The 24373-nt window shown below is 38.9% G+C and overlaps 1 protein-coding gene across 6 annotated transcripts; it reads left to right on the forward strand.

Annotated features, from left to right (window-relative positions):
* The first annotated feature begins 6126 nt into the window (after positions 1-6126).
* XIAP (X-linked inhibitor of apoptosis) lies at positions 6127-22983 on the forward strand. 6 transcript variants are annotated; one of them, XM_059482947.1, is made up of 9 exons: positions 6134-6208; positions 6881-6951; positions 8222-8345; positions 14261-15157; positions 16867-16966; positions 17973-18051; positions 18647-18680; positions 19744-19968; positions 21373-22983. In XM_059482947.1, exons 4-9 carry the CDS (start codon positions 14293-14295, stop codon positions 21564-21566), a joined length of 1497 nt encoding a protein of 498 aa, XP_059338930.1. In that variant the 5' UTR covers positions 6134-6208; positions 6881-6951; positions 8222-8345; positions 14261-14292; the 3' UTR covers positions 21567-22983. The 6 variants fall into 6 exon arrangements, with proteins under 6 accessions (XP_059338929.1, XP_059338932.1, XP_059338931.1 ...); XM_059482946.1 differs by lacking the exon at positions 6881-6951 and having other exon boundaries at positions 6127-6208; XM_059482949.1 differs by lacking the exon at positions 6881-6951 and having other exon boundaries at positions 6127-6208; positions 8222-8342.
* Positions 22984-24373: the final 1390 nt, after the last annotated feature.

Here is a 24373-nt window from a genome sequence, read left to right on the forward strand (position 1 = left end):
CGGCGGTGCCGACTGCGCCTGCGCGCGGGGGCCGCGGGGCGGTGCCACGGCCGCGCGTGTGCGTTACAACAGCGGGGAGGGGCGGGGCGGGGCGCGGTGCCTCCTGCGCGTGCGCACTGAAGCCCCGGGGGCGTAGGGCGCCGTGCGCGTGCGTGTCAGAGTTGTGTGGCGGTGTGCGTGCACGCGCGTTAGAGCCGTGTGGTGGTGTGCGTGTCAGAGCTGTGTGGTGGTGTCTGTGCGCGCACGCGTTAGACTGTCTGGTGGTGTGTGCGCGTGTGCTCGCGCGTTAGAGCCGTGTGGTGGTGTGTGTGTGCGCGCGCGCGTTAGAGTTGTGTGGTGGTGTGTGTGTGCACGCGCGTTAAAGCCGTGCTGTGATGCGCGCCCGCGTTGGAGCCGCGGTGTGCGCGCCAGAGGCGTGGAGCGGGGCGCCCTGCTTGTGGCGTGTGCGTTAGTACAGCGGGGCGCGTGTGCGCATGTGCGTTGCGGTCGCGAAGTCCTGCGCGTGTGCGTGGGGCACCCCCAGCCCCAGTACCGTGGACAGAACGATAAAGCGTTTGAATAAATAAGCGGCTCAAAAAGGATTTGTGTAAAACTTGCTGTGGCACGTGTAAATGGTCGTTCCGATACAAGCACTTAGGACAAACAGTTGTATGGATGCCGTATTCCGCATGTCACCCCTCATGCCTGTGCCTATTTTGTTACATATCCCTTGTCTCCATTAAATGTCCGCAAGGTGTTCTGTGTTCCCTTCAGTTGCTAATTGGGACATTAGGGTTAAAATACTCTATTTCGTCGGGCAGCACATGTCTTTAGTCTTTTCAGACATTTCTCTTTCAAGTCACCTACCTTCTCAGTCTTGTGAACGCTTCCTCTCTACTCCTCTAGTAGTGTAAATTGTTTCACAAATGCGATGGAACTTCAGAAAACGGGGAAATTGAAATGAAATCTCAAGATGAGGCCTCGGTGCTCCCGTGCCTGTATCGGTACCAGCCCTGCTGTGCTCGCTGCCTTGTGCTCTGTTCTCAACGCTGAGTGAATCAGCTTGCCAGCCTTGGTGTAAGAGCTTTCCACTCGCTAAGTAGCTGTGTTCAGAAATGCTGGCCTTTCAGCAAATCTGCATAACTCTGCCTGAGAGAGGGAACAGTGTTGTTTCAAATCTCATTCTCAGCCAGTTCCCACAAACTGTATGTTGTGCTGGATGCTGCTGTTCTTGGGCCCTATGAACAGCACCTTCTTCAAGGGGATCCCTTACAGCCCTAAACTGTGCACTAACACGAGTAGCAAAGGAGGCAGATTCTCTGCTTCTCATACTTACATTTTTAATTAGATACAGACCACATTCCAGGCATACCATATGCAGTGTGATAGAAGATACATTCAGTTTACAAATGCCTAAATTATTTACGATAGGTTATTTTAAAAAGAAAAATTCAATAAATATATTTATAACATATGTGTGGATGATAAGAGGCACAGAATTGCAGGCCTGAGGAATAACATGAGGGGGTGTTATAAGCAAATGCAATAAGTCTATTTAGAATATAAGCCTAACAGACGCATAAACAGAAAACAAGAATCTAGCAAAATATATTAGGTGCAAGGATGTATGTAGGAATAGCTACATAAGGTCTGAATGTAAAAATTTGAGATTTTGCCTTCATGATCAAAAGGAAGAGACAGTCATGGAGAAATGCAGTAGAATAAAGCCATCGAGTCATTGCAGGACCAACAGGTTAAATGACAAGTTTACTTAAGGGATCTAAACCACTTCTTTCTTGAAGTATATTAGTAAGGGACTGGGACAGGCTGAAAATAAAAAATAGTACATGCATTGTAGAAACACACGTGACAGAACCAGTTTTAAAATTACTCTGAGAAGAGTCCACAGTATTTCTACGGTACTATACAAAACATTTAGTGGTAGAATTTATATAAAATATACTCTACTTAATTAATATTAATTATGTATATGACATACAAGCTCTAAAGCATAGACAGTCATGCATTTTAATGAAGTAATGTAGGCAAAGCAAAATATTTTTAAAATAAGTATGTACCAATTCCTCCTCAGAATAGTATATTTTTGACACAGAGTAGTCTTTGTTGCAGGCTATAAAATCATATTCAGTTTTGACTTATCCTTGCTTTTGTGGTGGACATCTTTATATAGCGAAATGAGTTTCTCAGTACCACCTGATGTTAGCTGAATTGTGAGGAATTCATAGGTTAAGAAATAAGACTTATATTTTAGTTCTATAACAGCCTTTATAGTTTATTCTTCGTCTTTTCATGAGGCTTTTGTGTGCTAGAAAAAGCATCCTGGGCATCCTAAGATTTGTATGAGTCAGAGAACCTTGTTAAAAGCCACGACAATTTTGTGTTTCTTTCTGTTATTTCTACAGGTTGACATTTACCTTTCTAAATAATGGAATAAAATAAAATTTTGAAAAGAAGGAAGAATGATGCCTGCAAAGGCAGGATATGTCACAGCACAGTCTTAAGTCACCTACTGTGCTTCCTGCTTGAATAAAGAAGTTCTCTGAAGGCTTTGTCCCAGCTGCATTAAAGGAAATGCCTGTGTCACCACTATGGTAACAGCTGGATAGCAGCAGGAAGTTATTTAACTGAACAGTGAATACAAGGTTTTCAAGGATGTAGTACATTATCCAGCAAATACATAGCTAGAAAAATATCAGCGGTAATTGGATCTCATAAAAATGTATTTATTCTTGGTTTTCTAAATAAATACTACAGACATCCATTGGGAGAGCTGGAAATGTACAAAAGCAAAAGAAATAAAACATCCAACAGCTCATTTCCTCTTTATTAACCAGTTCCATGGAATTCACGTGGCAAGGCACAACTTTATTATCTGCTCTCTGTCCATTGCTCTCTGTTCTGCTGCTGCATCTCTTTCTGATAGTTTGTGTGAGTTCAAGGTAGGAGGATCCTTAGTTAAATACATCTGCCTTTGACATGTGAAGAATATATTTTTTAAGTTTCTACAGCAATATAAAACATTTAATAAACTTACTCTGCTAAGATTTGGATGGTCATGTTGAGTTGCCCACATATATAAGAACTTAGACACCATCAACAGGATGTGGGGATAATTAATGACCAAAGTGGTCAGTTAAAGGGACATGCTTGTAAACCACAGCATTCCCTTTGCTCCTCTCTGTCTCTTTTCTCCTGTCAGGGCATACATATGGAAACATGCAGGGAATAGGCAAGCATTGCCTTGAGCTTGCCATTTTTCTACTTATTATATCAGACTTACATAGTACCTGTCTGCCCGAGCTAATATTCCAGCATGAAGGAGTTATGAATAGAAAACCATGCATGTAGTCATATGTCACATGCTTGCTAAGTCCAAAGTCCCAGTTCTAGATAATTATTTCTTGCATTAATCAGTTCAAACAGAACTAAGATAAATCACTAGTTGCATTTTCCTCTTCATTTGGCATTTATCCTAGCTCAGTGGATTGTGAAAGAATGTAAACAGTCTGTCTCTGATTTGACATCACCCTGAAGTGAACTTCGAAGCAGTTTCGGCAGCAGCAGTATACTAAGTCATTAAAGAAAGATTCAGTTTTTACATGTTTAGATGTAACTTTCCCACAGGGAAAAGTTATTATCAAGTTCAGTACTGTTGCCATTATTTGATGGTTTTATTTTTAATGAGAAGGTAATTTATTGCATTGTCTGACAACAATGGATTTGGGAGTTATAGGAATGTTTGTCCTGCATAAGATTTCATTGCTGAAGTTGAAAAGGCTCATCAGGTTTTTTCAGCTTTTCCTGTTTCTGTACTGTAATTATGCCTCTATTTTTCTCAAACTTCCCTTCAGACTCTTCCACTGCCTTCATGAAAATGTAACGAGAATGACGTTTATCACCTGCTTGCAACAAAAAGAAAGAAAGAATGTGCTGTAATAGTAAATGATGTGGATAAAGAAAAAGAATATTGTACTGTTTTGGAAGAGAGAATTAGATTTGATTTTCTGTAGACCAGCATAGAAATGCATGGCCTTCCTATCAAATGACTGAATCTCTTCTTCCAATGGTACTGAAAGCACAGGATATAATTCAAGGGAAAAGACAGCTTTCAGACATCTGTTACTTATTAGTTATTCAATTTTCTATTGTCATATTCACAGAAAATGTTCCTTATCAAGTTTCCATTTTGTGATTTTTCTGTATTTTATTTTCTTCTTTACTGCACCTCTGAAACCGTAGCTCTGGATTGCATAACTTTTTTCACTCCATTCATTAATTTGATACTAATGATCCAATTGATAAGTCAATGAGATGAGTAGGAAAGAAATTACATTAATTTCTTAGGGATTATGTCAACAAACCTTCCTGTATGAACCTCTGTGACTCTTGACCCATTGTTGGCTAAACAGTTCGTGTCAAAGAACTGTGTGCTAAGTCCAGTTTATGTTTATCTGACTCAAACAGGTTGTAACTGATTGAAATTTTTAGCACGATTGTGTAAAGAAAATTTCAAAGAGACTGTAGTTTTAGTATGATCTGATTTTTTCAGTTCTTTTATCTCATATTTTTTGATGGAAAGGTTTTTGGGAGGCGATCTAATCCAAGCTCCTGCCGGGGTGAGAGCTTTTCAATTTAAATTCTTACCATAGTTCTTGATTTAGACATCAAAACCTGAAAGTGGGTATTTGCAAAACCACTTTGTGACCTCTGAAAACAATCTGCTTCATTTGGACAAATATCAAACCTCAATAGAGCAAAGCCCTTTGTGAAAATCACCACTAATGAATGTATTAATAATGTGATATGACGAAGACTTAGGAGAATAAATATTCATGTTCACATTGTAGTGTTAAGGTGCAAACCTCTTATTGTGCCAAAGGTTCTTAAATAAATAATCTTGGCTTTGGACAGATGTGGAATAAGTTTAGATGGATGTGACTCAGTACTGCAATAGAGCTGTTTATTTCTTATAGGCTCAGCATCACCACTGTGCTGCATCACTAAATATTATGTTCTAGATTGCAGGTCATTCTTTTCTGAAAAAAGAGCAAGTGGTATGTGGAATTGCATCCTAAGTTATTGAGTATTGGTTTTGATTTACTGAATGATCATTACATGTTTTTTCTGATCAAAGTGAGTTTGTTGCTATTTCATTGCTTACCTTGTACTATAGTTACTTGTAATAACTAAAGGCTTTGAATCAAACTGTGGTCTGAGTAGGTGTTGGAAAACAAAGTGAGAAGCGATCCTTACTCAAAAGGGCTTTCAGTGTAAGCCCTGGAATCTGCAAACATTCTAATATATTGTATGATTACACTGCTTCTCCTGAAATTGTCCACACTATCTGCCACAAGTCTTCGGGGGTCTGCAAAAAGTGAGTTCCTACTGTTGACATGCACGAGGGGAAAACCAAAAAAGTTTGAGAACATTGTTCCAGGTTTTCCTGAGAATAGCAGGTCCTCATAGCCAAGTACCCTGTCAACGTTAAATGTGCTGGGTCAGCAGTGAGATCACCTGAGATTTTAAAAACCAGAAAAAGGTTAAAGCAACATTTTAATGTTCAGGACCATCTTAGTCTTAGCCATGAGAATGATTAGATGATTTTTGGCTATAAAGAAAATAGCCTGAGGTTTCTGTCTGATTTGGAAAATTCAAGTTCCAAAAAAATTATGGTTTAACAGATTTAAATCACAACAAGCTGTAATTCTGCGGGGACAAGAGGTGAGAGCAAGGAGAGCGCTGGGATGAGCATTTGGAGAAGATGGCGTGACATGAAGGGGCTGCTGGAGGTGCTGAGGGCGGAGAGGCGAGGCCGGCACGGAGCCGGGAGCGCTGGGAAGTGAAGCACTGACCGGACGGACAAACGGAAGGAGCTGAGGAGTCGGACCGAGGAAACTGAGGGGGTTGTGGGGGGTGAGCGGGATGAGAAGCGGGGCAGTGGGGACCGGAGGGGCTGAGGGGGCTGAGGGGAAGGACGAGCGGTGCTGAGGGGCCGCGGGCTGAGGGGCCTCTCTGCACTTCCTCCCGCCGCCGCCACGCGCCGCCCTCCGCCGGCGGGAGCCCGCCCGCCGCGCCCCCACCGGCCCGCCAGGGGGCGCTGCTCCTTCCCCGGCGCTGAGCCTGCCGGGAACCGCCATCTTCTGGTGACAGCGCTGCCGAGAGAGGCTCCGGTGCCGGGCACCGGACGGGACGGGATGGGACGCGCCCGGTGAGTGTCCACGGCAGCGGCGGGACCGGGGCGGCTGCGGGATCCGGAGGTGGGCCGGGCTCCCCTGCTGCCCGCGCTAGGGGCTCTCACTGCTCCGGGCGGCTCGGCGGGGCTCTCCGCGTGGAGCGGGGGGCTCGGTCCCTCGGTTGTGCCCCCACGGCGGTGCCGAGGATGCCGAGGGCCGGTGCGGCCGCCGCTGCCCCCGGGCGCTGCCGGAGCCGGCAGGAGGTCCCGGCGCGGCGTTGCCATGGGGACGGGCGCGCCGCCGCCCGCGGGAGCGGCCGGGCCGGGCCGGGCCGGGGCTGCCCGGAGGAGCCCAGAGCCCCTCCCGAGCCGTGCCCGGCTCGAACCTTCAGTGCTGCTCTTGGCCAAAGAGGATGAAAAATGTTCTATGCTAATGAGCGCTTCTGTGGTCTCTGTGGTTGTTTTGGCGTATCTGAATATTATCTCTCCTTGCTCACTCTTTTATTATTTTAATTTTTATTAGGCCCATCACTTTCTAGGACTGCTTCTTGTTAATAAAAATGCAGTTTTGTTCGATTACAGTATTTATTAAGAATTCTATAGGGACAAGTTCACTCAAAGTAATTTTTTTCACTGGTAATTTAAGTTCAAGCAGTTCTCTTTTGCACAATGTCTTTGATTATATGCTTATATATTTCTCTTTAACAGTAAGTGTATTTCTGCTTCTGTACTACTTGTCTGATGCTTCTGTCTTCCTGCAGAAAGCCCTATAAATGGGTGTAAGTATGCGTTTTGGTTTGGGTAATTTTTGCACTGTTTTTAATCTGTATCTACTGCAAAATGCAGACATGTTTGCCGCACTACTTTCATTATCCCTTTACTGCTACAGTCTTAAATTGCAATTTTAATGCAAATACTTCAGGTAGCTAACAGGGAGAATTTAGTTCATATAGAAACTACAAGATCTTACAGGAGACTAATTTTAAAGGAAAAGCAACCAACTGCAGGAAAAAAACTCTTTTATCTTTTTGTCAAATACCTTTTTTTTAAATCTAATACCTGGACAAAGAGCAGTAGGATACAGATTTACGTAATTACTCATTGGATACAGATTTACGTAATTGCTCATTGAAGTAAATCACTCATGTAACAGAGAACAGTGAAGTATTGTCTCTAAGAAAGCAAGTTTTTGTGTGATGAATTGACTGGTTAACCTTTTATCTGGATATTTTTAATTTTTAAATTGCTTCCTTTTGCTATCTACTTGACTGGTTTGCAGTTTTCTTTGAGGTCCTTTAAAGAATCCCAAGTAGTTCCTGTTATGAAAAGCTTGGCACCTACAGCACTGGCCAAGAAGGGCAAAGGAATGAGTTAATGATTGTTCTGCATCTGCTCTGACCTTGCCCTTTGCAGTCAGCAGCAAAAGTGAAAGAATGCTGATGAGAATGGTTGGTGTGGGTTTTTTTGACTGCTCCCACTGATACGAAACAGACTTGCATTTGTTATCAGAGAAACAAGGAAATGTGTGTTCATATCTCAGTTTTAGAAGTATGGAAATGGATTTAATTTCTGGCTGTGTGTACCTGTGATAGGACTTCTCTGTGTTGCTCTCCTCCCAAGGTGGGTGGTACAGGGAGCTGAAGAGTTCCAGAAATCCAGTTTATAATCAAACACAGAATTTCTTAGGAGAGAGAAGTCTGGATCATGGGATTTAACTGTCTGCTTTACATTTTTTTCTCCTTTTTGCTGCCCTCTAGTTTTTAATTCCAGGATTTTGTTTTGTTGTCTTTGAATGTTAAGGAGTATCCCTAATTTATGTCCCTTACTAGTTTTAGTAAAACATCTAACAACATTTCAGAGTTTCCCTGACCTCAGACTCTTACAGCTTTAGATTATATTTTAATTTGGATTACTTGTCCAAGGGACAGAATTTTAAAATTTTTTTTTTTGGTCATAGCTTTGAAGTTGTGGCTTCACAAACAGTGCTGAAGTTATGTGAAAGAGGTTTCTAACCTCTTTTTTTTGTTTTTTTTTTTTTCCTACCAACAGGAATGTAAATATTGGACTTTGTTCTAAAGATTGGTGGACAATAGCAATGAAACCAGTATCTGCTTTGATTAGTCCATTGCTATACTTGGTCTGATTGGATACTAATTCCTTAGGGAAAACTGTTGTGAGTACCTTTTGTATTGTTTTGTTTAAAAATGTCCAGTCCTTTGCTGCTTTTTATTTTTCATAGCATGGGATCTTTTTTACAGAGTTCTAATGCAGGATATTCTGAGCATGATGATTGAAAGTCAGGCTCAAGAAGATTTTTAAACATGAAAAATATAGCTGTGTGTGAAGACTGAAAGGCTGTTATTATGAAGAAGACATTCTGCAAAGCTTGAATTGAGTGTCACTCCTGTCTTATAAAATGTAAAATTAGGCTGCACATGTCTTGCAGATCATTGTTCTTCCCCTTCAATGATTTGGAGAGTTTCTTATTAAATAGAAAGGCAAGCAGAGTATTTTCAACAGGAACAGCTTTCATATTTTGTTTTCAGTAAAATATTAGAATTAGTTCCCTAGAATTTGTTCCTTAGAAGAAGTCAAAGTTAAAAGTAAAATATAATGGATAAAAGTAAAATATAATGGAGAATCCAAGAGAGATTTCCAAGTTTACAAGATGATGAGGGCTGTGTGTGCATAAATACCCTTTATGATGTGTGTGTATATATATGTACATATATATACACACATATATGTATATATGCAGATTCTTCCTATTCTAATAGCGAAGCATTCCTGCTGTGACCCCAGAAGGAATCGGGGTGCTGTTCTCTCTCCCTCAGTGCAGCTGGGTCTCGGGGTGCTGTTCTCTCTCCCTCAGTGCGGCTGGGTCTCGGGGTGCTGTTCTCTCTCTCTCAGTGCGGCTGGGTCTCGGGGTGCTGTTCTCTCTCAGTGCAGCTGGGTCTCGGGGTGCTGTTCTCTCTCCCTCGGTGCAGCTGGGTCTCGGGGTGCTGTTCTCCCTCGGTGCAGCTCAGTGGCAGCGATGATCGATGATCGCAGCGTGGCTGCTGCGGGCGGTGGCACTGGCGGGGCAGGGAGCGCCCTCGCCAGAGGCCGAGGCAGGAGGTGCCAGCCCGGTGCTTCTGCAGCTTTGCCTTGGAATCCCGGAGGTTCAGCAGTTCTGCTGTGGCTTGAGTCATGTTGCTGTAGCTGAAGTTTCTTATCATAATATCTCCCTGATGAAAAACGCCCTCTTTTTCCATATTTTTCTTCAGCTAGGAGTTTAAATTATGTGTGAAAGAAGGATGTAGCACTAAAAGCTGAAGCTCAGCTCATTAGGAAAGGTGCATCTCAGGGCACTGCAGATTCTAATAGGCACTTTTTACTACTGGTTGTTCTTTTAAGTAACCCCTCTTGACTCAGTATTTTTTTTGTTTGTTTCTTAGTAAGATACAAGAGCAGTATCTTACTTGGGCTACAGGCTGCCAGTTTTTCATACAGAAGCTGGTATTTACTCCTTCCCTCTCATACATGCAGCTAAAGTTCTGATGACATTTAACTTGGAAGTTCTCCAAAAGGATTTTCTTTCTCTGCCCTTAGCAGCCATGAAGTCATCTTCTTTTGTTTATTTCTCTATTCCATACCCATATGACTTCTTCATGAAGAAAATCACAGTGTGCAAATACTTCCCAGAATGGTATGTTTCTGTTGGCCTGGTTATGTACATTTTGAAGACAAGGGTGAGCATGAAAGTCTTTGTGACTTAAGTCAAAAATTAGGAGGATATAATAGCCTACTATAACCTTGAGCAGCTGAATGACTTCCTGTGATGACAAACCCTGATGGGAGGCTAAGCAGGACCTGTTGGAAGAACAGACAAATAAAGCTGAGCTGATAGGGTTATGTAAGCTTTGGCACTGAATCAGGAGGCATTCTGTAAATACACACCCTCTCTCTAAAATAAATCAAAAATATCTAAATAGGTCTTTTTTTTTTAATGGCTCTTGATAATTATATAAATACACTGAAATTTTCAAACACTGTTTAAATATATCATGTTTGTAGTAATTTTAATATTTATAGGTAGGTTTTCAGTTAGCAGCATGCACCTTCCTTGATCTAATTGCAGCTGAGCAAGCAGAAACTGAGGTTCATTGAAGTGACATATGGATAATCGGTGTGTCAGCTGGTGCAGTATGTTCTGTTTGATATTTACTTGGTGCACTACTCACATTTCAAAATTCAGCCAACAGTAAATACTAGCATGTGTCCTTTGGTCAGGAACACGAGGCTGTGCAAGGAGATTGCTGACTTGGAGGTTACTGCCGTGCTAGTCATGTAAATGAATTAAAAATAACTCCTTGTAATGCCAGTCTAGTTTGGGGTTAAGGATGGAAATAATCACATCTAGTGAAATATACTTAAAAGGGAAAAGTGAGTATTGTACATTTCCTTTGAAGCTTTTCCAATCTAGGTAATATGATCATGTTGTATTTTTGCATAAAATAAATACCTCTTAATATTTGTAAGGCTGAATTAAACATGTTTGTTTTGCAGATCCACAATGTACAATTTTGCATTTTGAATAAGTTAACATTTTTGCTATATATTTTTGTCTCTACTTTTTCTTCTGAAACATAATCAGTAGGCTATATAGATTGCTAATTCAGGTTGAAAGAGGGTGGTGTCTCGTGGCAAATAGCCTTCAGATGTTTAAAATCAGGATTAAGCTTGGCTTATCTTCTAGAAGCCTTTCAGGCTAAAATAGACTTGTTTACTCACTGTATAAAAATATATATAATGCTTCAATAGTAGTTGAAATATCTAGTTTTTATAAGTGAAGATGATCTTTAACATTTCTGGATCTTCTACCTTTTATTCTCAGTGGTTAATTAAAACCTATGCAAAATGGCTTCATTACCTTCAGTATACATGGAGTGTACTCTGACCTCATGTTGGCTACTGGTATATATTGTAAAGTCTTGTGTGCCCATTTTAGGTGGCAGATTTTTGTGAGTTTGTTTCTTAGCTCTAAACTATTTAAAAAACTTACCCTCACTCATTTTTCTGCTACAGTTAATATCTGTCTGAGTGCTGTTACGGTGCCAGATATCATTCTAGATCATTATTCCAACTAACTGGGGTTAGGCAGCTGCTAAAAAACATGTGCTGAAGTAGTCTTCTTAAGCTCGCTGTAATTTTACACTATGAGTAGTTGCTTTTAACTACTAGTTGTTTGAAATAGAAATAATTGAAGATGATGCTTTATTTAAAGTAGCACTGATGTTTATATGAAACAGTACTTACACAGGCAAAGAGTTTGCCTCAGTGCTTGATAAAGATGTTTCTCATAGATACAACTACAGTGAAATGTAAACCAGCCATGTTTCCAGGGCTGCTGGAAGGGAAGGTGTGGTGTGGCTGGAGCATTGTCAAACCTTGCCTCTTCCTGGGAGGAACTGGCCCTGCTTCTGTCATTGCAGGAGTTAGGTGAGGCTTTTAGAGTGATACTTGAACCTTTCTGCTCCAAGTGATCATGATTAAATTATGTGGTTGATATGATTTGAAAAAGCAGCTAGTTCATAGTAAAGAATTGATCTGTTGTGATTGTACTCCCTGTGTCAGTACTTATTGCTCTCTTGGTACATGCTTTTCATACTGTTTTGATTGTGAGGATTGACTCCAGAGAATCCAAATGTGGCAAATATTTTCATTATCACCATGGGGAGGGCATAATATCGTTTTTATTCACCATGTTAACAAAGGATTTTTGAAGTATCCATGGCATTGTAGAAAAAAACTAATGTACATAAAGCAAAAAATTAAAATGTAAAAAATTTAAATAGGAATATTTTTTTCACTGTTTCAGAACTCATTTCTATATAAATACAATAGAAATAGAGGTATGCTGCTATTCATACAGCAAAAGCCATATATGTTTGGTTTGGTTTTTTCAATGGACAGTTTGAGAAGGAGTTTTTGAAGGATGTGAGGTAGGCTTTGTTTGTGTTCTGGTAGAAAGTCTTTCAGGTACACAGATAAGGAAATTACTGTGCAGCTAACTGGTTTTGAGTAATACCAATTCTTTCATGAATGCAGTGTAGTAGTGATAGATGCTGAAGGTCACTTGAGATCTTTACAGGAACAGTTCTAGAGGCTTTAAAATAAGGCTTTATAAGAAAATAAACATGAGCAATAAACATAAAACCTTTTAGGATTTCATTTTAAAAAACAATTGTTTTCAATAGATGTATGTATATAAAAATACATGTTTTATGACAACTTTCATATTACTAAATGTAATTACTGGTTTGGGTTTCTTTGCCCTTCAAAGTCAGAACGAGCATATAGGTCAGATTTGTAGGTCAGTCAATGCAATTTATTCAGATGCTATTTTTGAATTTGCTAAGCTAAACCAGAAAGGCACAGTATAATTTGATAATTTGTAGTGTTATTACATTAGTCATGAAGTGACAGACAGAAGGAATTAAGGCTGGTGCTCAGTTTGGATCCATGATTACATGAAGCACCCATGCCAGGTGGCTGACGTCACGTTTCCTTCACCTGCTCACAGCCTAATTGTCTTTGTCATCTTGGCAGAGGATGCTGCAATCCTGCAATACATAGGCATTTTAATTTCCTCCTCCCTTTTTGAACCCTAAAAAAGGTTTTGTAGAAGCTACATGTGGTGTTATAGAAGTAATCATTGTAACATCTGCATTCCAGAATGTATAATCAATATTAATGCAGGTCTTGAGGAAGCTATATTTTTGTGTGCTGGCCTACCTTATACAGACTGGAAATAGATATTTTTCAGTATTCTTATAGAAAATGGAGAAGAACATTTGTTCAGTTAAGTACATACTCTGTTTTCCTTACATGCCTTTCTTTTTGCTATTTGCTGAACTATCACTGCTTTGTGCTAAGAAGTTTATTTGGGCAGTCTCATAATTTAATTTACCACTTTAAGATGTGATCAGCAATAGCCAAGACTTTTTAAGTTCATAGTATCACTGCACTTGTCTGGACAAGACATGAATGTTTACTATGCTTTGACTTCATCCATGTTGGGAGGAAGGTGATGACACTGTCAATTTGTGGTTCTTGCACAAGAACTGCTGTAGCCAAGCTGCTTTGTTTCATCCTCAGCTAAGATGGGGCTTGTCTGAGTGCTCTGAGCAGCCTTCTGCCACAGAAGGGACATGAGGCGGAACTGGCAGCTGGTACTCACCCTGGAAAAGTATAGGCCGGGGTAGGAATGTGTGACAAGTGCTAAGAAGAATGACATTCCTTCAGGTAGGGGAGGGAGGAAAAGCTGGGGTGATGGCAGGAGCACAGGAATTTTTCTAGAGGGTGTAGGCAGGGTGTGGAAAAGTGGAAGCAGTATGCTGGACATGAGCACTGGTCTGGGTATTCCCAACACACTGATCTTTAAAGCAATGCCCAGCACTTCAACCAGTGAAATATTTTATAGTTAATTTCACAAGATACTTTGCTACAATATAAATTGAGGTGTGTCTTTGAAATAAAAGAAAAGTAAAAAAGCTTTTTTCTTTTTGATGACTGTTTTACCAGTGTCTGCCCACCTGTAATGGGCAGGGATGTGATGGCCTTCATATGAGGTTAATATATAGTTGTGTTTGAGAATTGAGCTCTAAAATCTTGCAACTATGGTCTGGCTCAGATCAGTATTTTAAATTTAGTAACTTTGTATTTCAGGTTCAGAAGCCTTTTGGCATGATTTTGGCCAGAACTTTTATTTGTATTTTGTTGACTTCATTCTTGCAATCTTCCTTAAGAAATAGAACATACTTTTAAAGCTATAAACCTGTGTGTTCTCCAGGTAAATATTTATAGGCCTTTAAGACATCTTGATCTTTCTGCTTTTCTTTACAAGTTTTGTTATTTGATTTTAATACCTTCTTTTTTGCCTTTATGTGGCAGGTAATGCAGGCAGGGGTGAAATGGGGTAGAAGAGGAGGAATTGTTATTTTAATAAATAAAGGATGGTAGTTGAATTTAGCCATTTTCCAGGGTTGTATATGGGTATGATCTATCCTTCTCTCTGGGAAATTCAAACATGTGTTCCTTGTTTAGGAAACGTGCAGGGGAGCCCTGCCTGTGAGGAGATGACGTGCAATGTCCCCCCGAGCTCGGGAGCCTCTGCGGACACCGACGGGGCCCAGGACTGGGCACAGGAACGGGAGCGACGGGGAACTTTTGTGGGATTCCCACAGGACTGTCCTGTTTCTGTGCTGGCTCTAGCCCAAGCTGGCTTTGTTTATACTGGAGAAGGTGACAAAGTGAAGTGCTTCAGTTGCCATACTACTGTTGAAGGATGGGTGTCCGGGGATTCTGCAGTTGAGAGACACAAACAGCTTGCCCCCAACTGCAAGTTTATTACTGAATCTGCTTTTCTGGAAAGTAGCATGGATCCTGATACCCAGAACTACCAGAATGGAACTGAAAATGGTACCAGCAATTCAGCCCTCCCGTGTGCTCTGGATGACCCTGATGTGGAGGCAGATTACCTTTTGAGAACTAGGCAGGTTGTGGATATGTCAGATACTTTATATCCTAAAAACCCTGGGATGTGCAGTGAAGAAACGAGATTAAAGTCTTTTCATAACTGGCCTCTCAATGGCCAGTTGACGCCACAGGAATTAGCTAATGCTGGATTTTATTACACGGGTGTTGGTGACCAAGTGGCATGTTTTTGTTGTGGTGGAAAATTGAAGAACTGGGAACCCGGTGACAGAGCTTGGTCAGAACACAAGAGGCATTTTCCCAAATGCCTTTTTGTCCTGGGCCGGGATGTAGGAAATGTTTCAAGTGAATCTGTTCCTTCTGAGCTTGGTGTAAGTGGTCTGAACAATGCACAGTACCCAAGGAATCCCTCTATGGCAAAATATGGAAAACGTTTACAAACGTTTTTATCTTGGATATATCCTGTTGACAAGGAGCAACTTGCTGAAGCTGGGTTCTATAGCATAGGTAAGTCAGACCTTGAAATGACTAATACCTTTTACAAAGAAATTGTACATGAGGAAGTGTCTTGTTATGGAAAAAAAAAAAACAATTAAAAAAATTTTTATATGCAACAGTGTGGGAAATAGGTTTGTAGAGAAGAAATAGTTGGCTTCTGATTGTGATAGCATGAATTATAACATCTGTATTGTCTCATCCTTCTCATGAGACTGAAAATGGAATGACATTTTATAAAATGCCTCTCAGTTGCCCCATCTGTGGGTCAGAAAAGGGCATTATCCAGCAAAACAATTTGCCAGAATCTCTTTACTCTGTAATCTACTTTTCACAGTTTTTATGTAAAATTGCATACATTGTAATGAGTATGTTTACTAGCAAAGTGTGGACTTGATCATAAATTTATTCTTAGCAGTAAAACAACGAAGTATGTTTTTTTGCCTGTTAAAACCTTTATAATACATCTTTCACAATGACAATTATTTGAGTAATAATTTTTAAGAAACAAAGTGCTGTCCCCCAGACCTTAGGTGTAAGGAATGGGCCTGTGGCCTGTACAAAAGGCTGTGAGCGAGACAGTCCAGAATCCAGGTGGTGTATCATTGTATTTAACATGAGTTTGCATTATCATGGCATGTGGACACCCAAAACCAGTGAATACCACTACTGCCTACTTTATGAAGACAGTGGTGCCAGTGGAAGAGCTTTTACTCTTTGACATGTAGGGTTTGATTTGGATCAGGCACCATCTCTGTGCATTGGTTTCTAAATTAGATGGAATTGCACAGTACCATTAAGCCCTTTGAAATTCCACACTGAGAGATAATGCACAAGTGCAAAGTATTGCTCTTACTCAGTCACAAGGAAAAGGGGATTATCTGGGGTAATTTCTTGCTTTCATCTTACTTGACTTCTCTCTTGCTAAGTCTCAGAACTTTATAGTATAATTATGTTTATTTTGCTTGTGGCCATAAATAAAATCTTTGCTATATTCCTGTGTAGGTTATAAATGGGCAATATTTGTACCCACTGGAACTATTTTATTGATTTCTCCTTGGGTTCATGGAAGTACCAATAGATCTGTATGGTGGAGTTGGACTAGCTGGGCTCCAGCTTATCAGACTGAGGGCTCTTCAGGTGACTTCTGTGAAAACTGCTCCCTGTGGCCTGAGGAGCATTTAACTCTCTGTGGAAACACCACCCATACCTCCTCTCATTCAATAAAAACAATATTTAAGCACTTTCTGGGACAGTCTTGGATCACAGTAGGCACAGTGCTAGAACAGAGAGGATGCAGTTCTCAGCTGGTTTTGCTGTTGCTGGTTAGGGCCTGTTTATCTTAATGGGAAATAGAGGACCACAAAGCCATGTAAACATCTCTCATTCTTTGTGGCAAGCATCTTTAGGCTTGTTTACCATTGGATAGAGATCCATGATAACAGATTATTTTCAGCTTTTGTTTTTTTATCTATATAATTACTTACTAAAATAAAATTAAAGAAATTTGCTTCTCTTATTTTGTGTTTCATTAAGTTCAGTTCTCCCCTGAACATTTGTTTCAAATCATGTGTGTTGTCCTCTGTTAAAAGGGAGTTATTTTCAACTGAAATTGTAAATCAGTAAAAGCAATACTTCTTTTCTTAGTGTAACATCGTAGTTGAAAACTTGGTATTATGCCTGCACAAAGTATGCAACTTCATTCTTGTGTGTTTCCTCAGGTAAGGGTGATCATGTTGTGTGTTTCCACTGTGGTGGAGGATTGCAAGAATGGAAGGAAAATGAGGACCCTTGGGATCAACATGCCAAATGGTTTCCTGGGTAAGGTATCCCTTGCGTGTGTCTGAGTCTTATTTACAGTATATTGCACTTTAATGGCAGTGCATACTAATAAAGGCTTGAGAAGGTTGATTATGGTTTAATACTGTTTAGATTTATAATAATTTTGTCTTATTTGTAACATTATTAAAGGGAAGATATGTGTCTGGATTTAACCAATGTTTGCTTTGTCAGCAAGAATTGTGTGGTTTTGTCAATATGTATCTGAGGGGTTTTGCTTGTTATCAAAATGCTACATTGTAATGGTTGTTTTAACAGCTTTGTATTGTAAAAGTTTGTAACTTATACAAGATACAAAATGACTAAACAGCTGCCACAGAGCAAACAAACCCAAAGTGGGTTAGTGGCATGGAATATAGAATATAGTTCTCTCTAATTTGAAAGGATTAAGGATTTCAGACAGTACTAGTAGTAGCAGGAGCAGAAGTAGTTTTTAGGAAGACTGCCAATATTGTTTAAAATCTATTCTGAGGTTTTGCACATCAGCCTCAGTGGCAGTGTGGCATTCTCACAGCAGCTGTTCCTGAAGGTGAAGGAACTGCTGGAGCTGGAGAACTCTTGTCAAGGAGTTGTGGCATTCCCGAAATCTTCTGGTAGGGAAGGCTAAGGCTGGCTGGAGAATAATGAAAGAAAGCATGGAAGGCACATGTTTCACCAGTGACTGTTTGCTTTGATTGTGAAAGACTAAAAGAAATGTTTGTTTTTCATTTGAGTGAGCCTTTATGTTTAGAAATCTGTCATGAGCTGTCATGGACAACAACTCCTCAGCTTTCTTTTTTACCAAAAATGTGAGAAAGATAAGTACTGCTTAAGTGTTTAAGTGTTCTTAGAAATATAACAGTGACATCACAGAGGTTGACTAAACATTTAGAGATTTTAAAAGCAGGCAATCTGTATGTTGTAGGAAATTTGTCAAAGTTTCCATAGTTATGTAACAAATTTTTGCTGCTAATGCAGTTCTATTAAATCTAAATGTTCTTATTTTTAGGTGCAGATTTGTGAGGAATGAAAAGGGGATAGAATTTATAAATAATGTTCACTTAAAAGATGGGTGTACGGATTCAACAGTAAGTTTCTTGCTTATTAATAATTTTGTTAACATAGCAAAAAGAAACAATTTTTATATGAAGTTATCTTTTAATTGCATGGCTATCATTTAATCCACCTGCTGCCACTTTGGTTGGCAGGAAGTGAAGGAATTGCAGTGTGTTTTGGCTCTGTCAATCAGAGTGTAGCCATCTCCCAGTTCCCCATAGCCTGGGTTATGGATCCCAGCCAGGGCACCTTGGGAACGTGGGATATTGGATACTAAACAGGTGCCATTTGTTTTATAGCCTGGGAGCCTAAGGTAGATGATGAATAATAGCAGATACATTTTCTTTTCTTGTTGGTAGAACATTGTTAAACTTGTGTATAGTCACTAAAATGTAAAACTGATAATGTTTTAGAATTCTTTTGTAGACTAAGAAATGTGTACATATGGTTATTGCAGAGATAGGTTAAAATTATAACAAAATGCTGATCATGTTCAGAGCAGATGAAATAGTTTTAGTCACTAAAATAACTTGAGATCAAATAGCTATTTTTTAATTTTGTAACTGTATGTATTTACTTCTACTTTCTCCAGAATTTTAATTTTGTTTCTTTATATTTCACTTTTAGACAGAAGCTGCTGAAGGGACAATAATTCCTAAAGGTATCTGTTTAAAACAAATGGCTTCCCCTATTTTGGAATATCCATATTTGAGTGTATAGTGACAGGAATGGTTAATTTTAAATCTTAGAGCTAGTGAGTGTGCAGCAAGTATGGAATTAGTAGTGCTGTGGGATGAATGCTAAACACTGACCAGAACCAGCTCTTCTTCATGGCACGAAGAGTTGGTCTGTCCAGTGGCAAGGACCAGGCAGCTGAGCAAGCTGAAGTAGTTTATGATGTCTTCCAGAATTACACATTCCTGCAACGCTTTTCACAAATAGCAAGCAGTAAAAAGACAAAACAATCAAAAAAACAATCAAAGGGGTAGGAGGAGGCCAATCAAGCAGCTTCATTCCAGGGAATGGGAGCTATTGACAGTAAGAGTGGCTACACAAAACCTGCTTAGAAATCTCTCCCATACTGCTCATTTATGAGAGTTAAAACAAAAGAACCTTTAAAAAAAAGCTTTTGTTTTTAAAAATTAAAAATTCAAAAGTTTTGCTATTTGAACAATGTTGATAAGTAAAAGGAAGGGGAAAGCCCAACAAGTGGTTTCCCAAAGTGGTGTTGTGTCTTGCCATGGATAGACCTGCTTGCTTGTTGGTGGTGCTGTGTTTTGGATTTATAAATTCAAATTATTTATTGGTTTCTCTCAACACATGTAGGAGGAATTTTTTCTCTCTGAACTGATTTAAAATTGATGTAATGTGACTTATCCATTTTGCCTTTTTGGATGAATGTCATTTGACATGCAGCTACAAAATTTGTGATGGTAGTTCTATGAGACATGTTATTTATTTTGAAGTAGTTGACTTTAGTAGCAAATTTAGGAGGATTTCTATAATATAAATAGATGAGGGGAGACTGGGAAAGCTAGGATAGAAAAAAACCTCAAATCTGCAAGTCTTTACAATTAGCAAAATGCTCAAATTGGAAATACGCTTCCTTTGATTACATATTTGTTTGCAAATATGTGTCTTAGAGTACTGTAGTCAATATTGTCAGATAATCAGATTCATCCTTCTTAAAGTGTTTTTGTTTCTTTTTTAATTTCTTGTTTTAGATGGTCTCTTACAGAATCCTTTGGTACAAAGTGCCATAGCCATGGGTTTCAGTTTGTCTGAGATTAGGAACACCATGGAAAAGAGATTGCAGATGACTGGAGAAAGTCACACATCTGTTGAGGATCTGGTAGCAGACTTAAGTGCTCATAAAGAAAATACAAGGGATGAAGAACCAAATGAAATCCCAGTTGAGCAAGATGAGCTTATTCAGTTACAAAACCTCTGTGTGTACTTTCATATCAGTTCTTTAGTCTGTGAAATATTTTTTAATGTTATCTGTTTACCCTCTGATCCCAGTCTTACCTATAGTAAATTTACAGTATTGTAAATTAAATTTAAAGACATTTGGTTTGGGGCATTTGGAAAAAAAACCCAAAACCTTGAACAAATAGTATGTTAAAATATGTGAGTGTAGCAGCATTTATAAACATCATCTCTAAAATAAGTAGTATTGGTATCTCACAGGTGTGTAACAGTGACAGTCTAGTATGTTTCTGGTAAAGGTTGTATGTGCTAAAAAAAGCCAAAGTTGTTGTGACAATAATATTTTAAAACTAAAAGCAAGAATATAGTTATAAGATGAACTATAGATGTGGCAAAGTGAAATAGACCCAGGGACACGCTGCTGTATTTGGTGTATTCAATGTGCATTTATTTACAGTATATCATTTTGCTTGGGGTAGAAGTATTTTTGTTCTTGGCCAATAAGAACAAGTGTGCATCTAAGTGGTGTTTCTATTCAGTATTTTTGTTCCACCTTTGCTGGGACATGCAAGTCAAGCTCAGAAAGCCCTTGTGGTGCACTCTGCAGACAGACCAAATGCAGGAGTTCTGATTCAGGAGACTTGTCATTTAAGCCAAGCATATGGGTGAATTCATAGGGAGGGCAGAGACCATCTGGTTGGCATGATAAGCTGAGATCTTACCAACCCACTCTTTTAATAAGATTTTTAACAGGGCATTATGGGGGAAGAGGAACTTGCAGTGCAACTGGACCTTATTTTGGTGGTTGGCTGTGCAGAGCTTCCCCCAAGTGGCAGGGGAAGGTGTCTGAATTTTGTATTTTCACATGGGGCATATTGGAATAATAAAGAGCTCATGTACAATGCCAGATTGATTCTTTCTGTGTTACAGATTTTAAGCTTTTTGAAGTATGGGCATTTTGAAAATGGGGACAGGGAAGTTGCATCCTCATTTTCTCATTGGGAAAACTCAGAAAAAGAAATAAAATCCAAATGACTTAACCAGTAGCAACAAGCCTTTCTTTCACCTTCTGCTCAAATTTTGGGGAAATTTTGTCAGAGAGAGGTCTGTGAAAAGAATGGTTCCTGATTGAAATATGCATATCCTAAGTTCTGTAGGTATTTCAAGCTCTTACCAATACAGATAGATGTACTCCCTGCTTGCATTGGCCTGGGAGATGTAATGGCATAGAAGGGGAAATAAAAAAAGAGGATTCCATGCTGCAGCTAGGATTCCTCTCTTGTAGTTCTTCTTGGTTCTTTTTAAGAGTGTGACCTTTAAGTCATATGAAGAACACCTTGTCCTTGTGTGTAAAGAGAAAAAAAATAATGAGATTCAATGGTAGTAAGTATGTTAACTTGTTTTTATGTATCTGTTTTCCTTAGACCTCAGTACTGAAGAGAAGTTAAGACGTTTGCAGGAAGAAAAGCTCTGTAAAATCTGTATGGCTAAGGATGTGTCTGTTGTCTTCATCCCCTGTGGTCACCTGGTTGCCTGTAAGGAATGTGCTCAATTGCTTAATGAATGCCCTCTGTGTCGTAAAGATATTATGAAAATACAGGAAGTTTTTTTGTATTAGTGAAATACACAGCCCTATGGATGCAAATGTTTCTTGTTTTGTTACTTTAAAAATGTGTAACATAATGGAAAAAATGCACTTAATTCCAGACTGTAACCATATGGCAGGACTTAGATTTTCTGCTGTCAAACTCTACACATTTTAACACTTCACAAATTATTTTCCTTAAGTGATTTTTTGTATGTAAAAAGCAATATGTATGAAAGGCAAATATGTATGTTTTGTAACTTCAGTTCATAGACCTGATATAGGAAAGCCCAAGTAATGTAAACCTTTATTTATGTGATCATTGCTTTGTTTCACTTTGGTAGGACTCTATGACTCAAGTTTGTGCAAATAGAGTTTGTACAAAGAGCCTGTCCCTATATAAAATTTGTAAATAAGTTAATTCCAAATATAATTGTATACATGTATATTATACCTGAGATTTTAGCTTTTTCAAAATATTATGTATGATTGAAAATAGTCTCTTTTTTTTCTGTAACTTTGGTTGTAACATAATTCAGACAAGACACACAAACCTGCTGCTGTAACCTTATGGTTACTTCTGCTACATTTTAGGTTCATCTGTTTTAATTTAATTCCTGTCTCCCTGTCTATTTTTCTGGTTCAGATGTATAAATTGTCTTCAGTAAGCTGGTTTTGGACATCTGTTTTTCACAAAGTTCCATCTTTAGATAAAATGTATATTAATTTTATTGATTAAAAGGCAACTCAAGAAATTAAGGAGATTTTGTGTACCCTGTGCCCTTTGTGAGAGGAGGCTCATTTTAAATTTGCCCCTTACACAAAAAGATGTTCAGTTTGACATTTTTCTTGTTTGGTTTTTTTTTTGTAACACAGTGTCATCCCAACTGATTTATTTGCTAATACTTTACACTGCTTCATAACTTACATTTTCATAGGAGAGAAGATAAAATTTTATCTCCTTGAAAATGCTTTATTAAAATTCACTGGCAGTGTTAGAAATCTTTCATTTTTGTTCATGTCAGTTTGCAGCATTTAAATTTAAAAGTTAAGAACTATTCTAATGAGAGCCACATTAAAGCATTTAAACTATTTCTTGCTGGACTCATCCCTCATTTCTGATTTTGAAAGTATCGCAGCTTTGTATTTAAGTACAGCTGTTTTATGATCACTGCTTGATTATGTCACTTCCTTACTTTTTTGGAACTATTGATACATTCTGTGTATATATTTTTGAGTTCTACACACTAAGGTTTAGAATATAGAAAATACAGAACATAGTTTTTCATGTTATTAAAGTTTTGAATACACAGAAATATATTATCTACCTTTTCTATTTTTTTAAATCTCTGCTGTGTAATGGTATGAATATTTAAAATAAAGTGCAACCCAGATGTTCCTTAATCAGTGTATTTGATTCTCACATTAAAAAAAACCAGAAGGCTGCTTTCTTTTGCTCTTTGTTTTATAATTAAATTAATTAATTTAACCTGAGTATTATTAAGGATAATGAATATATTTTAATCTGAGAGAAAATAAAATCTATTCTTTGTATAGATTGAAGTTTGTTAATTATAAATCTAAGGTTAGTTTTGCTATTTTTTATGGTTGAATTTGGTCTTGGGAATAGATGATGACTTAGAAATTCATGAAGGATTCAGTTTTATTTTGCCTTTCTGTGTCTTTGTGAGGAGTTTAACGTTTCAGATAATTCATGCATACAGGGATTTTTTGGGTCAGATATAGACTGGCAATCCTGTTGGTTCCTAGCTGCCCTTCTTCCCTACAGGGAGGGTCTTCTGTCCCTATCAAGGGAAATGGGGAGGTTGTTAGCCTTGAGCTGCTGTGGCTTGCCAGAAATAGCTTGTTTGGTTAAGGCTGCACGGTGTGCTGCTGACTGGTTGAAGCAGATGGTTGGTTACCTAAGCCTGACCTGAGTCATGTGAGAGAGGCTGGATCAGCTGCACCCAACCCACAGGCTGCAGAACCTGGCAGGCAGCTCAAAGTCCTGTCTGAGAAAGAGCTGGACCAAATTTAGCTTAAACTGTTGCAAAACTCAATCTCAGCAAGGAGGTGATTTGGGGTGTAAATGTAGTATGTAAATTGTCTGAGAAAAGCTGGGAAGTAGGTCACACACACAACCTTCTACACTGCAATGGAGAGCAAACACATTGTCCTACATTGCATGATTGCTTCATGCTAAAGCTTGTTAACTTTTAAAAGGTTTATATTTTTAGATACATATCCCTTACTGCAACTTTTTCATTAATATTATAAAAGATACAGCTATATAGCAATTCAAATTGTAATCACTTAGGGACATTAAAGGATTAAAAGCCTTTAAGTGAGGTGTCAAAATAAAAATTACAAACTCTGTAGGTTTAGGGGTTTTTTTTTAAACGATAATCAGAGTTCTATTCAGACTAAATGTGAAAAAATAATTAGCATAGTCATCAAATTCTGACAGCTTGAATTAGGAAGACTTTTTTTCAATTTATTCTGATTTTCAGTATCTTAAAGAAACAGAAGAAATTCCATGGCCTCTAATACTGGGTTGGATGTTTAAAGAGATGGAAAAGAAAGATGCAAATAAATGGAGTGGAAGCACTGGGGCTTTGAAAAAGAGATTAGCAGCAGGACACAGATGCCTTGGAAGTTGATTTTTATGAGTTTCCTGGGAGATGTGCAATATGTTCAAGGATCTGTATTCAGTAACTTTCTTCTAGTGGATTCTGTAGAGTATCTTTCTTTGATGTTACTTGTAGTAGCAGAACTACTTGCTACTCTGGATACATGAGATATTTACAAGGGTTTTCAGTATGGTCCTGGAAGTGTGTTGC

Source organism: Ammospiza nelsoni, chromosome 15 (assembly GCF_027579445.1).
Source record: "Ammospiza nelsoni isolate bAmmNel1 chromosome 15, bAmmNel1.pri, whole genome shotgun sequence".
Taxonomy (NCBI): Eukaryota; Metazoa; Chordata; class Aves; order Passeriformes; family Passerellidae; genus Ammospiza; species Ammospiza nelsoni.

Coding starts and splice junctions, on each gene's coding strand:
- XIAP (XM_059482945.1), top strand. CDS start 10,555: ATGGAAATAATCACATCTAGTGAAATATACTTAAAAGGGAAAA. Junction 18,681..19,743: donor AGGGACAATAATTCCTAAAG/GTATCTGTTTAA, acceptor TTCTTGTTTTAG/ATGGTCTCTTACAGAATCCT. Junction 19,969..21,372: donor TATTCAGTTACAAAACCTCT/GTGTGTACTTTC, acceptor TGTTTTCCTTAG/ACCTCAGTACTGAAGAGAAG.